The following is a 16274-nucleotide window of genomic DNA, read 5'->3' as shown; positions in this document are numbered from 1 at the left end:
ACACCACAAGAGAAATAAATTTATCAGGTAAGCATAAATTTAGTTTTCTCTTGTAAGGTGTATCCAGTCCACGGGTTCATCCATTACTTGTGGGATACCAATACCAAAGCTTTAGGACACGGATGAAGGGAGGGACAAGGCAGGTACTTAAACGGAAGGCACCACTGCCTGTAAGACGTTTCTCCCAAAAATAGACTCAGAAGAAGCAAAAGTATCAAATTTGGAAAATTTGGAAAAAGTATGAAGCGTAAACCAAGTCGCCGCCTTACAAATCTGTTCAACAGAGGCCTCATTTTTAAAAGCCCATGTGGAAGCTACCGCTCTAGTAGAATGAGCTGTAATTCTTTCAGGAGGCTGCTGGCCAGCAGTCTCATAAGCCAAACGGATTATGCTTCTTAGCCAAAAAGAAAGAGAAGTTGCCGAAGCCTTTTGGCCTCTCCTCTTTCCAGAGTAGACAACAAACAATGCAGATGTTTGACGAAAATCCTTAGTAGCTTGTAAATAAAACTTTAAAGCACAAACCACGTCAAGATTGTGTAACAGACGTTCCTTCCTTGAAGAAGGATTAGGACACAGTGACGGAACAACAATTTCCTGATTGATATTCCTATTAGATACTACCTTAGGAAGAAACCCAGGTTTGGTACGCAAAACTACCTTATCTGCATGGAAGATCAGATAAGGGGAATCACACTGCAAGGCAGATAACTCTGAAACTCTTCGAGCCGAAGAGATAGCTACTAAAAACAGAACTTTCCAAGATAACAGCTTGATATCTATGGAATGCAAGGGTTCAAACGGAACCCCTTGAAGAACCTTAAGAACTAAATTTAAACTCCATGGCGGAGCAACAGGTTTAAACACAGGCCTGATTCTAATCAAAGCCTGAAAAAACGCCTGAACGTCTGGAACATCAGCCAGGCGCTTGTGTAAAAGAATAGACAGAGCAGAAATCTGTCCCTTTAAGGAACTAGCCGATAATCCCTTTTCCAATCCATCTTGGAGAAAAGATAGTATCCTAGGAATCCTGACCTTACTCCATGAGTAACCCTTGGATTCACACCAATGAAGATATTTACACCATATCTTATGATAGATTTTCCTGGTGACAGGCTTTCGAGCCTGAATCAAGGTATCAGTGACCGACTCGGAGAAACCACGCTTTGATAAAATCAAGTGTTCAATCTCCAAGCAGTCAGACGCAGAGAAACTAGATTTGGATGTTTGAATGGACCTTGGAGTAGAAGGTCCTGCCTCAGCGGCAGAGTCCATGGTGGGAAGGATGACATGTCCACCAGATGTGCATACCAAGTCCTGCGTGGCCACGCAGGTGCTATCAAAATCACTGAAGCTCTCTCCTGCTTGATTTTGGCAATCAGACGAGGGAGGAGAGGAAATGGTGGAAACACATAAGCCAGGCTGAAGGACCAGTTCACTGCTAGAGCATCTATCAGTGTTGCCTGGGGATCCCTTGACCTGGACCCGTAACGAGGAAGCTTTGCGTTCTGATGAGACGCCATCAGATCCAGTTCTGGTTTGCCCCATAGATGAATCAGCTGGGCAAATACCTCCGGATGGAGCTCCCACTCCCCCGGATGAAAAGTCTGCCGAGGGGCGGGGGCGGGCGCGCGCACGTGCACGAGGGGGCGGGCACGTGCACGGGGAGGGAGCGGGTGGGAACCGCTACACTACAGAAAAATGTGTCCCAAAACAAAATAAAAGTGGGACCTAGAATGTTATGTGGTGGGGGTTGGTCCGTGGGGGGGTGGGGGGGGGAAGCTACACTACAGAAAAAGATAAAAAAAAATACACATTTGTTTGTGTCCTGGGATATGGATAGCTGAGAGATGACAAGAGTGAATCTCTGCCCATAGAATTATCTTGGAAACCTCCATCATGGCCAGGGGACTCCTTGTTCCCCCCTGATGGTTGATATAGGCTACAGTCGTGATATTGTCCGACTGAAATCTGATGAACTTGGCCGCAGCTAGTTGAGGCCAAGCCTGAAGAGCATTGAATATCGCTCTAAGTTCCAGAATGTTTATCGGAAGGAGGGCTTCCTCCTGAGTCCACGAACCCTGAGCCTTCAGGGAGTTCCAGACTGCACCCCAGCCCAGAAGGCTGGCATCTGTCGTCACTATAGTCCACTCTGGCCTGCGGAAACTCATTCCCCTGGACAGATGGACCCCAGATAACCACCAGAGAAGAGAATCACTGGTCTCTTGATCCAGATCTAACAGAGGAGACAAATCTGTGTAGTCCCCATTCCACTGGTTGAGCATGCAAAGTTGCAGTGGTCTGAGATGTAGGCGGGCAAACGGAACTATGTCCATTGCCGCTACCATTAGGCCGATCATTTCCATACACTGAGCCACAGATGGCCGAGGAGTGGAATGAAGAGCACGGCAAGAAGTTAGAAGCTTTGATATCCTGACTTCTGTCAGAAAAATTTTCATTTCTACTGAATCTATTAGAGTTCCTAGGAAGGAAACTCTTGTGAGAGGAGAGAGAGAACTCTTTTCTATGTTCACTTTCCACCCATGAGACCTCAGAAAGGCCAGAACAATGTCTGTATGGGACTTGGCGATTTGAAGAGTAGACGCCTGAATCAGAATGTCGTCTAGGTAAGGGGCTACCGCTATACCCCGCGGCCTTAGAACCGCCAGAAGGGACCCTAGAACCTTCGTAAAGATTCTTGGTGCCGTGGCTAACCCGAAGGGAAGAGCCACAAACTGGTAATGCCTGTCTAGGAAGGCAAACCTGAGGAACTGATGATGATCTCTGTGAATCGGAATGTGGAGATAAGCATCCTTTAAGTCCACTGTAGTCATATATTGACCCTCCTGGATCATAGGGAGGATGGTTCGGATTGTCTCCATCTTGAAGGATGGGACCCTGAGAAATTTGTTCAGGATCTTGAGATCCAAGATAGGTCTGAAAGTTCCCTCTTTTTTGGGAACTATAAACAGGTTTGAATAGAAACCCAGCCCCTGTTCCTCTCTTGGAACTGGGTGGATCACTTCCATAACCAGTAGGTCTTGAACGCAACGTAAGAATGCCTCTCTTTTTATCTGGTTTACAGATAGTTGTGAGAGATGAAATCTCCCCTTTGGAGATGACCCTTTGAATTCCAGAAGATATCCCTGGGAAACGATCTCTAGCGCCCAGGGATCCTGGACGTCTCTTGTCCAAGCCTGGACGAAGAGAGAGAGTCTGCCCCCACTAGATCCGGTCTCGGATCGGGGGCTACTCCTTCATGCTGTCTTAGAGGCAGCCGCAGGTTTCTTGGCCTGCTTCCCCTTGTTCCAAGCCTGGTTAGGTCTCCAGACTGGTTTGGACTGGGCGAAATTTCCCTCTTGTTTTGCATTAGAGGAAGTTGAAGCTGCGCCACTCTTGAAGTTCCGAAAAGAACGAAAATTATTCTGTTTGGTCCTTAACTTATTGGACCTATCCTGAGGAAGGGCGTGGCCTTTTCCTCCAGTAATATCAGAAATTATCTCCTTCAGACCAGGCCCGAATAGGGTCTGTCCCTTGAAGGGGATGTTAAGAAGTTTAGACTTTGAAGTAACGTCTGCTGACCAGGACTTAAGCCATAGCGCCCTACGCGCCAAAATGGCAAAACCTGAATTCTTAGCCGTTAGTTTGGTTAACTGAAAAACGGCGTCAGAAATAAAGGAATTAGCTAACTTAAGAGCTTTAATCCTGTCTAGAATATCGTCTAACAGGGTCTCTACCTGCAGAGCCTCCTCAAGAGACTCGAACCAAAAAGCCGCTGCAACAGTAACTGGGGCTATGCATGCAAGAGGCTGGAGGATAAAACCTTGATGTATAAAAAGTTTCTTAAGGAGGCCCTCCAATTTTTTATCCATAGGATCTAGGAAAGCACAACTGTCCTCGACGGGGATAGTTGTACGCTTAGCTAGCGTAGAGACTGCTCCCTCCACCTTAGGGACCGTCTGCCACGAGTCCCGCATGGCGGCATCTATGGGAAACATCTTTTTGAAGGCAGGAGGGGGAGAGAACGGCACACCTGGTCTATCCCATTCCTTAGTAATAATTTCCGAAAACCTCTTAGGGACTGGAAAAACATCAGTGTAAACAGGCACTGCAAAGTATTTGTCCATTTTACACAATTTCTCTGGAACCACAATGGGGTCACAGTCATCCAGAGTCGCTAAAACCTCCCTAAGCAATAAGCGGAGGTGTTCAAGCTTAAATTTAAACGCTGTCATTTCAGAATCAGGCTGAAGTAACGCCTTCCCTGAGTCTGAAATGTCACCCACAGATAGAAGCTCACCTGCCTCGGCTTCTGAGTATTGTGAGGGAATATCGGACATAGGCATTAAAGCGTCAGAAAGCTCTGTATTAGTTCTAGCCCCAGAGCTGTCTCGCTTTCCTTGTAACCCTGGCAGTTTGGAAAATACCTCTGTGAGGGTATTATTCATAACTGCCGCCATGTCCTGCAAGGTAAACGAATTAGACGCGCTAGATTTACTTGGCGTCACTTGAGTGGGAGTTATAAGTTCTGACACATGGGGAGAGTTAGATGGCATAATCTCCCTTTTTTTAGTCAGAGAATCCCCTGGAGATAAATCTTTAAGCGCCATAATATGGTCTTTATAGTTTAAAGAAATTTCATTACATTTGGTACACATTCTAAGAGGGGGTTCCACCATGGCTTCTAAACATATTGAACAAGGAGTTTCCTCTATGTCAGACATGTTTAACAGACTAGTAATGAGACAAGCAAGCTTGGTAAACACTTTAATAAAGGTAAAACAGCAATTAAACAAAAACGTTACTGTGCCTTTAAGAGAAAAAAACTAACACTTAAACTGCAAAACAGTGAAAAAATATAGCAAATTCTTTGAAATTTTTACAGTGTGTGTAAGGGACTAAAGCAGCATTGCACCCACTTGCAAATGGATGATTAACCCCTTAGGCCCCAAACCGGATTGAAAAACGTTAAAAAACGTTAAAAGACAGTTGAGCACCCTGCCACAGCTCTGCTGAGGCTCCTACCTGCCCTTAAATATGATTCTGTGCAGAAATAAACCCCTTGTAATGGTCCTCTAGGGAAGCTGGATGTCTCAGTCTGAATAAAAACTGCGCATTTAGAGCGCTAAAATAGGCCCCTCCCACCATGTACTGGATGCCAGAGGGGCCTTAAGAAAGTACTCCTAGGAGTATCTGATTAGCCATGTGGAAACTAGGCCCGCAAATAAAGAGTTATCTCCCTCAGAGAAAAACGTCCTATTTTTTCAAAATCATGTAAACGTTTTGACCCTAAGTAATATAAGCATTAACATGAGTATTACCCTGTTCTGTAAGCATGATCCCAGTCGCTGTTAAATCACTGCATCAGGCTTACCTCAGTACACAAGGCTCTGTCAGCATTTTCTAGAACTCATATCATCTCTCTAGAAATAAAAATACTGAACATACCTCAAAGCAGATAATCTGCAGGCCGTTCCCCCAACTGAAGTTGTCCTATATTCTTCAGTTATGTGTGAGAACAGCAGTGGACCTTAGTTACAAACCGCTAAGATCATCAAATCTCCAGGCAGAACTCTTCTTCTAATTTCTGCCTGAGAGTAAAACAGTACATAGCCGGTACCGTTTAAAAATAACAAACTCTTGATTGAAGTTAAAACTACACTAAGTCACCACATATCTCTTGATACTTCCTTTCTTGTCGAGAGTTGCAAGAGAATGACTGGGGGTGGCAGTTAGGGGAGGAGCTATATAGACAGCTCTGCTGTGGGTGTCCTCTTGCAACTTCCTGTTGGGAAGGAGAATATCGCACAAGTAATGGATGAACCCGTGGACTGGATACACCTTACAAGAGAAAGCATAATTTTCAGAGATAAATGACAGGAATAGCAATTATAAAATGAAATGAATATTGTGTTGATTTTTATACAGTGTTTAGTTGAATATTTTCTGGAGTTTAATATTGAAACATAAAATTGATTTATGGAAAATACTGTAGACACTTTTATGTAATCTACCAGCGTGCTTTATATATTTATAAATTCATCTTTAGTTTATATTTTATCTCATTTTAATATTGTAATTGTTTTGTTTTTTGCTTTGTTTTTTTTACTCAAACCAAGTGCAGTATTGACAATGCTTTAAATCAAAGAGAAAGGCAGACGGAAAACTCTTTAAGCTTAAATGAAGCCCAATTGTTTTTTTCATGATTCAGACAGAGCACACAATATAAAAACAGTTTCCAATTTACTTCTATTATCAAATTTGCTTTGTTCCCATTGTATTCTGTGTTGTAGAGATACCTAGGTAGCGTCTGGAGCACTACATGGCAGGAAATAGCGCTGTCGTCTAGTGCTCTTGCAAATAGATCACATTCTTGCGAAACTGCTGCCATATAGTGCTCCAGACGTGTACACACTCCTAAGATTACATCACTGCTTTTCAACAAAAAATACCAAGAGAACAAAGAGCATTAGGATTAGTTAGAAATACCTATCAGCCAATGAGCATTAGCTAGAAATACCTATCAGCCAATGAGCAGTAGCTAGAAATACCTATCAGCCAATGAGCATTAGCTAGAAATACCTATCTGCCAATGAGCATTAGCTAGAAATACCTATCTGCCAATGAGCATTAGCTAGAAATACCTATCAGCCAATGAGCAGTAGCTAGAAATACCTATCTGCCAATGAGCATTAGCTAGAAATACCTATCTGCCAATGAGCATTAGCTAGAAATACCTATCTGCCAATGAGCATTAGCTAGAAATACCTATCTGCCAATGAGCATTAGCTAGAAATACCTATCAGCCAATGAGCATTAGCTAGAAATACCTATCTGCCAATGAGCATTAGCTAGAAATACCTATCTGCCAATGAGCATTAGCTAGAAATACCTATCTGCCAATGAGCATTAGCTAGAAATACCTATCTGCCAATGAGCATTAGCTAGAAATACCTTGCAATTACAAGACATTTCTGTTGTGTTGCTATAGAATAACAGATCAGCCAAGTCTAAATGTGAATGATTTAGCACACCTGCATTATCCGACATCCTGATGTTAGCCAGCCTTAGTTTTTGCTTGAGCGCAAGAATTTTGCTTTGAACTTTTATAAACACAAAATAAGATCGCTATTGATTTAACGTGAGCGGTATTCATGCACAGTAGTTGTAATCTATTCCTAAATGTGTATCGTTCTTGTAGTTTGAATTATTTTAAAAGGATTGAACATAACTGTCATGTTGCAATAAATAATTTTATGGAAACGCTGTTCTTATCCATTTATCTTTGTTCCGTCAAATTTTAGATTCACTTATACCCTGAGTTTATTTTTTTTCAAATCATATCAACTATACATTTTTCTTCCTGTTTGGAACATAAATAATATTCAGCTCAACTTATGTCCAGTCTTGTGACAGTCAGATCAGTTCCATACGAGATTTATACTGGGACTTGAAATATTAAAAAAGCTACATCTCTCATAACGCACAATGTGTGATGTATAGAACCATCCCATATTGACAACAAGACGCACAATGAATAGGAAGTGATGTATAATCATGTAGGTTTTAAGCAATATGCACCTGCTGCATAAATAATTTGTATAATAAGCACGTGTGCTCAGATCTTTATGTAGCATTCATTATGAAACTATACGTCCCTTAGTCAATAAAATATACTCACCCTGTACACAGGTGTGAGCTGTGAGTTGTATCCTGTGCAATGGATGGTGAGTCTTAGGATTTTTGTTAAGTCTCATACTGCAATACAGGCTGCCCTTGCAGGGTTAAGATCACTTATTATACTTAACCCTTACACTCACCTTACCTAGCACTAACCCTTACACACACAAGCACTGACCCTTACACTCACACTAACTAGCACTAACCCTTACACACACACACACAAGCACCAGTGCTTGTGTGTGTGCCCTTACACTCACACTAACTAGCACTAACCCGTACACACACACAAGCACTGACCCTTAAACTCACACTAACAAGCACTAACCCTTACACACACAAGCACTGACCCTTACACTCACACTAATTAGCACTAACCCTTACACACACACAAGCACTGGCCCTTACACTCACACTAACTAGCACTAACCCATACACACACACAAGCACTGACCCTTACACTCACACTAACAAGCACTAACTCTTACACACACAAGCACTGACCCTTACACTCACACTAACTAGCACTAACCCTTACACACACACAAGCACTGACCCTTACACTCACAATAACTAGCACTAACCCTCACACACACACACAAGCACTGACACTTACACTCACACTAACTAGCACTAACCCTTACACTCACACTAACTAGCACTAACCCTTACACACACAAGTACTAACCCTTACACTCACAATAACTAGCACTAACCCTTACACACACACAAGCACTGACCCTTACACTCACACTAACTAGCACTAACCCTTACACACACACACAAGCACTGACCCTTACACTCACACTAACTAGCACTTACCCTTACACACAAACACAACCACTGACCCTTACACTCACAATAACTAGCACTAACCCTTACACTCAAATAAGCACTGACCCTTACACTCACACTAACTAGCACTATTCCTTACACACATACACAAGCACTGACCCTTACACTCACTAGCACTAACCCTTACAGACACACACACACAAGCACTGACCCTTACACTCACACTAACTAGCACTAACCCTTACACTCACACTAACTAGCACTAACCCTTACACAAACAAACGCTAACCCTTACACTCACACTATAACCAGCATTAACCCTCACACACACACACACAAACACTAACCCTTACACTCACACTAACTAGCACTAACCCTCACACTATCACCAGAACTAAACCTTACACTCACTATCACCAGACCACAAGCATTAATGTATACTCACTATTACCAGCTCACAAGCACTAACCCTTACACTCACACTATCACCAGCACACAAGCACTTACCCATACACTCACACTAACTATCACTAGCACTAACCCTTACACACACGCACACTAACCCTTACACTCACACTACCACCAGCACTCAAGCACTTACCCATACACTCACACTATCACTAGCACTAACCCTTACACACACACTAGCACTAACCCATTCACTCACTTTATAACCAGCACTAAACTTTACACTCACACTCACTTTCACCAGACCACAAGTATTAATTTACACTTACTATCACCAGACCACAACCCCAATCCGTACACTCACACTATCGCCAGCACACAAGCACTATCCCTTACACTCACACTATCATCAAACTATACACTCACATTGTCACCAGACCACAAGCACTAACCCTTACACTGACACTATCACCCGCACTATCCCCTAAACTCATACTATGACCAGCACACAAGCACTAACCCCTACACTATCACCAGACCACAAGCACTAAATCATTCACTCATACTATCACCAGCCCTAACCCTTACACGCACACAAGCACTAACCCTTACACTCACACTATCACCAGACCACAAGCACTATCCTTTACACTCACACTATCACCAGACCACAAGCACTAACCCCTACACATACACTATCACCAGACCACAAGTATTAACCCCTAAATACACACTATCACCAGACCACAAGCAGTAACCCTTACACTCACACTATCACCAGACCACAAGTACTAACCCCTACACATACAATATCACCAGACCACAAGCACTAACACTTACACTTACACTATCACCAGACCACAAACACTAACGCTTACACTCACACTATCACCAGACCACAAGCACTAACCCATACACTCACACTATCACCAGACCACAAGTACTTACCCATACACTCACACTATCACCAGACCACGAGTACTTACCCATATACTCACACTATCACTAGTACTAACCATTACACTCACTACAACCAGCACACAAGCACGTATCTATACACTTGCACAATAAATATAGGCAAACCTACAGTTTCTGGTTAGTTGTAAAGGGCAGCTTGGTGTGGTTGAGAAGGTATTAAAATTTTAGCTGCTTTACTAGCCAAGTTGTGAGCATTGGCTAATGAAAACTATGCTGAGTAGACAGGTGTTATGTTTATCTTGTATTGTATTTTTTATTTTACAAGCCCATCTTATTTTTTTTACCGAACCCAGAAACCCTTTGAGTATATTAAGCTCATTGTGACCAGTATATAGAAGGGCAGGTTCTCCCCGGCCAACCTGTGTTGTGAACATCTATTAGAGGGCCGAAAAGAAGCTGCACTTTTTTATATCATTAATTTTGCATAATATAAAATGATAATGAAGATTACTCATGCAATAAATGAAGAAATCCAAAAGCCGGTGATGAATCATGAAACATAACTAGATTTTACTAATCAGTACAGAAGGGACTTAACCATGTGTTATCTACAATATTAGCAATACGATCGATAACGGAAATTAATTCATAATTACAGCTGTTTGTGCATCAAATATTCCTATTTTTGTACAAATGTCATTTAGTCCCCTTGTGATTCAGCAAATTTCAAACATAAATTATTGTAAACATTTGTCTCTGTACGATCACAATCTAGCATTAGCCTGCTATAAATTTATTATGGATAACATTCCTCTTCATCACTAGCCCTCTGTATTGTCATCATATATTGTTCTACTACATCACTAGCCCTCTGTATTGTCATGATATAATGTTCTACTACATCACTAGCCATCTGTATTGTCATCATATAATGTTCTACTACATCACTAGCCCTCAGTAATGTCATCATATATTGTTCTACTACATCACTAGCCCTCAGTAATGTCATCATATAGTGTTCTACTACATCACTAGCCCTCAGTAATGTCATCATATATTGTTCTACTACATCACTAGCCCTCAGTAATGTCATCATATAGTGTTCTACTACATCACTAGCCCTCTGTATTGTCATCATATAGTGTTCTACTACATCACTAGCCCTCAGTAATGTCATCATATAGTGTTCTACTACATCACTAGCCCTCAGTAATGTCATCATATAATGTTCTACTACATCATTAGCCCTCTGTATTGTCATGATATAATGTTCTACTACATCACTAGCCCTCTGTATTGTCATCATATAATGTTCTACTACATCACTAGCCCTCAGTAATGTCATCATATATTGTTCTACTACATCACTAGCCCTCAGTAATGTCATCATATAGTGTTCTACTACATCACTAGCCCTCTGTATTGTCATCATATAGTGTTCTACTACATCACTAGCCCTCAGTAATGTCATCATATAGTGTTCTACTACATCACTAGCCCTCAGTAATGTCATCATATAATGTTCTACTACATCACTAGCCCTCTGTATTGTCATCATACTAATGTTCTACTACATCACTAGCCCTCAGTAATGTCATCATATATTGTTCTACTACATCACTAGCCCTCTGTATTGTCATCATATATTGTTCTACTACATCACTAGCCCTCAGTAATGTCATCATATAGTGTTCTACTACATCACTAGCCCTCTGTATTGTCATCATATATTGTTCTACTACATCACTAGCCCTCAGTAATGTCATCATATAGTGTTCTACTACATCACTAGCCCTCTGTATTGTCATCATATAGTGTTCTACTACATCACTAGCCCTCTGTATTGTCATCATATAGTGTTCTACTACATCACTAGCCCTCAGTAATGTCATCATATAGTGTTCTACTACATCACTAGCCCTCTGTATTGTCATCATATAGTGTTCTACTACATCACTAGCCCTCTGTATTGTCATCATATAGTGTTCTACTACATCACTAGCCCTCAGTAATGTCATCATATAATGTTCTACTACATCACTAGCCCTCTGTATTGTCATCATATAATGTTCTACTACATCACTAGCCCTCAGTAATGTCATCATATATTGTTCTACTACATCACTAGCCCTCTGTATTGTCATCATATATTGTTCTACTACATCACTAGCCCTCAGTAATGTCATCATATAGTGTTCTACTACATCACTAGCCCTCTGTATTGTCATCATATATTGTTCTACTACATCACTAGCCCTCAGTAATGTCATCATATAGTGTTCTACTACATCACTAGCCCTCTGTATTGTCATCATATAGTGTTCTACTACATCACTAGCCCTCTGTATTGTCATCATATAGTGTTCTACTACATCACTAGCCCTCAGTAATGTCATCATATAGTGTTCTACTACATCACTAGCCCTCTGTATTGTCATCATATAGTGTTCTACTACATCACTAGCCCTCTGTATTGTCATCATATAGTGTTCTACTACATCACTAGCCCTCAGTAATGTCATCATATAGTGTTCTACTACATCACTAGCCCTCAGTAATGTCATAATATAGTGTTCTACTACATCACTAGCCCTCTGTAATGTCATCATATAGTGTTCTACTACATCACTAGCCCTCTGTAATGTCATCATATAGTGTTCTACTACATCACTAGCCCTCTGTATTGTCATCATATAGTTTTCTACTACATCACTAGCCCTCAGTAATGTCATCATATAGTGTTCTACTACATCACTAGCCCTCAGTAATGTCATCATATAATGTTCTACTACATCACTAGCCCTCAGTAATGTCATCATATAGTGTTCTACTACATCACTAGCCCTCAGTAATGTCATCATATAGTGTTCTACTACATCACTAGCCCTCTGTATTGTCATCATATAGTGTTCTACAACATCACTAGCCCTCAGTAATGTCATCATATAGTGTTCTACTACATCACTAGCCCTCAGTAATGTCATCATATAGTGTTCTACTACATCACTAGCCCTCTGTAATGTCATCATATAGTGTTCTACTACATCACTAGCCCTCAGTAATGTCATAATATAGTGTTCTACTACATCACTAGCCCTCTGCAATGTCATCATATAGTGTTCTACTACATCACTAGCCCTCTGTAATGTCATCATATAGTGTTCTACTACATCACTAGCCCTCTGTATTGTCATCATATAGTGTTCTACTACATCACTAGCCCTCTGTATTGTCATCATATAGTGTTCTACTACATCACTAGCCCTCAGTAATGTCATCATATAGTGTTCTACTACATCACTAGCCCTCAGTAATGTCATCATATAATGTTCTACTACATCACTAGCCCTCAGTAATGTCATCATATAGTGTTCTACTACATCACTAGCCCTCAGTAATGTCATCATATAGTGTTCTACTACATCACTAGCCCTCTGTATTGTCATCATATAGTGTTCTACAACATCACTAGCCCTCAGTAATGTCATCATATAGTGTTCTACTACATCACTAGCACTCTGTATTGTCATCATATAGTGTTCTACTACATCACTAGCCTTCAGTAATGTCATCATATAGTGTTCTACTACATCACTAGCCCTCTGTATTGTCATCATATATTGTTCTACTACATCACTAGCCCTCTGTATTGTCATCATATAATGTTCTACTACGTCACTAGCCTTCTGTAATGTCATCATATAGTGTTCTACTACATCACTAGCCCTCAGTAATGTCATCACTAGCCCTCTGTATTGTCATCATATAGTGTTCTACTACATCACTAGCCCTCTGTATTGTCATCATATAGTGTTCTACTAAATCACTAGCCCTCTGTATTGTCATCATATAGTGTTCTACTACATCACTAGCCCTCTGTAATGTCATCATATATTGTTCTACTACATCACTAGCCCTCTGTATTGTCATCATATAGTGTTCTACTACATCACTAGCCCTCAGTAATGTCATCATATAGTGTTCTACTACATCCCTAGCCCTCTGTATTGTCATCATATATTGTTCTACTACATCACTAGCCCTCTGTATTGTCATCATATAGTGTTCTACTACATCACTAGCCCTCAGTAATGTCATCATATAGTGTTCTACTACATCACTAGCCCTCTGTATTGTCATCATATAGTGTTCTACTACATCACTAGCCCTCTGTATTGTCATCATATAGTGTTCTACTACATCACTAGCCCTCAGTAATGTCATCATATAGTGTTCTACTACATCACTAGCCCTCTGTATTGTCATCATATATTGTTATACTACACCACTAGCCCTCTGTATTGTCATCATATAGTGTTCTACTACATCACTAGCCCTCAGTAATGTCATCACTAGCCCTCTGTAATGTCATCATATATTGTTCTACTACATCACTAGCCCTCTGTATTGTCATCATATAGTGTTCTACTACATCACTAGCCCTCTGTATTGTCATCATATATTGTTCTACTACATCACTAGCCCTCTGTATTGTCATCATATAGTGTTCTACTACATCGCTAGCCCTCAGTAATGTCATCATATATTGTTCTACTACATCACTAGCCCTCTGTATTGTCATCAAATAGTGTTCTACTACATCACTAGCCCTCAGTAATGTCATCATATAGTGTTCTACTACATCACTAGCCCTCTGTAATGTCATCATATAGTGTTCTACTACATCACTAGCCCTCAGTAATGTCATCATATAGTGTTCTACTACATCACTAGCCCTCTGTATTGTCATCATATAGTGTTCTACTACATCACTAGCCCTCAGTAATGTCATCATATAGTGTTCTACTACATCACTAGCCCTCAGTAATGTCATCATATAGTGTTCTACTACATCACTAGCCCTCTGTATTGTCATCATATAGTGTTCTACTACATCACTAGCCCTCAGTAATGTCATCATATAGTGTTCTACTACATCACTAGCCCTCAGTAATGTCATCATATAGTGTTCTACTACATCACTAGCCCTCTATAATGTCATCATATAGTGTTCTACTACATCACTAGCCCTCTGTATTGTCATCATATATTGTTCTACTACACTACTAGCCCTCTGTATTGTCATCATATAGTGTTCTACTACATCACTAGCCCTCTGTATTATCATATATTGTTCTACTACACCACTAGCCCTCTGTATTGTCATCATATAGTGTTCTACTACATCACTAGCCCTCAGTAATGTCATCATATAGTGTTCTACTACATCACTAACCCTCTGTAATGTCATCATATAGTGTTCTACTACATCATTAGCCCTCTGTAATGTAGACTCACGAGCAGCAAAGCTTAGTTCTTCTGCATGAGGACATATTTCTTCATAAGATAGTAGAAGTGGTTCATGTTGCTTAATATTGTCTTTTGTTCCAAAACCCACAGCTTGTCTCTGGCCTGATTTCATTCTCTGTTAGCCGTGGAACCAACCAAGTCTCTACCCTCCTTCTGGACCAGATGCTGGTGAATGATGGCAGGTGGCATGACCTTCTGCTGGAGCTGAGAGATATGCGCAGTGGCCGTGAAACACGCTACGCTATTACCATCACTCTAGACTTTGGTTCCTATCAGGTAAACCATTAGCCATCTATACAGGCTGCACATACTGTATATTATCTGATTAGAAAATTGATAGTATTTTAATCTCGAGTGTTTGTTCAGGACACAGTGACTGTTGGAAATGAACTACATGGTTTAAGAGTTAAACATCTTTATGTTGGAGGACTCATGGAAACAAAGGAGGTGCAGAATGGTTTTGAAGGCTGCATTCAGGTAAGACACAAGCTGAGTTGTGCTATCAGTGGGTTTCCTTGTGTAATTATGTATCTTATGTGATCCCAAGTGCTCTTGTACTTTCTAGGGACTGCGTCTGGGAGAGACTTCAGGTGGGATCACCTTACCTAAACCAAGCAGTTCCCTGTATGTAAAGGCCGGCTGCAGCATTCCTAGTGAATGTGATTCCAACCCGTGCCTTGGAAACAGCACCTGTGTGGATAAGTGGATGGGTCATTCCTGTGTCTGTAACCCAGGTGGGAGGACAATAAACAGTAAAAGTGTGACCCGATTATAGGTTACAGAATCAAATGATTAAATAACTGTTAGTTCATATAAAGAATTATTAGTTCACGTATAGAAATAAAACATATAGCCCAAGAATAAACACTTTGAGATCTTTAATATTTGGTGATATAGTGACAGTCTGCAGGAAATTAAAGGGATATGAAACCCAAAAATGTTCTTTTATGATTCAGGCAGAGCATACAATAAAAAAAACTTTCCAATTTACTTCAATTATTAAATTTGCTTCGTTCTTATTCTATTCTATTCGTATTCTTTGTTGGAGATATCTAGGTTGGTGTCTGAAGCACTACTTGGCAGGAAATTGCTCTTGCAAATGGATAACATTCTTGCAAAACTGCTACCATATAGTGTTCAAGACACGTGCACGCTCCAGAGCTTAT

The 16274-nt window shown here is 40.9% G+C and overlaps 1 protein-coding gene across 1 annotated transcript in view; it reads left to right on the top strand.

Moving 5' to 3' along the window:
- Positions 1-16274, top strand: part of CELSR3 (cadherin EGF LAG seven-pass G-type receptor 3) — a 649278-nt gene that overhangs the window by 222585 nt on the left and 410419 nt on the right. Inside the window, 3 exon segments of the mRNA XM_053689358.1 lie at positions 15199-15384; positions 15475-15585; positions 15674-15842. Coding sequence (XP_053545333.1) covers positions 15199-15384; positions 15475-15585; positions 15674-15842 — 466 coding nt within the window.

Source organism: Bombina bombina, chromosome 7, assembly GCF_027579735.1.
Source record: "Bombina bombina isolate aBomBom1 chromosome 7, aBomBom1.pri, whole genome shotgun sequence".
Taxonomy (NCBI): Eukaryota; Metazoa; Chordata; class Amphibia; order Anura; family Bombinatoridae; genus Bombina; species Bombina bombina.
The sequence above is the reverse complement of the archived record's forward strand: the minus strand, read 5'-3'. Positions and strand labels throughout refer to the sequence as shown.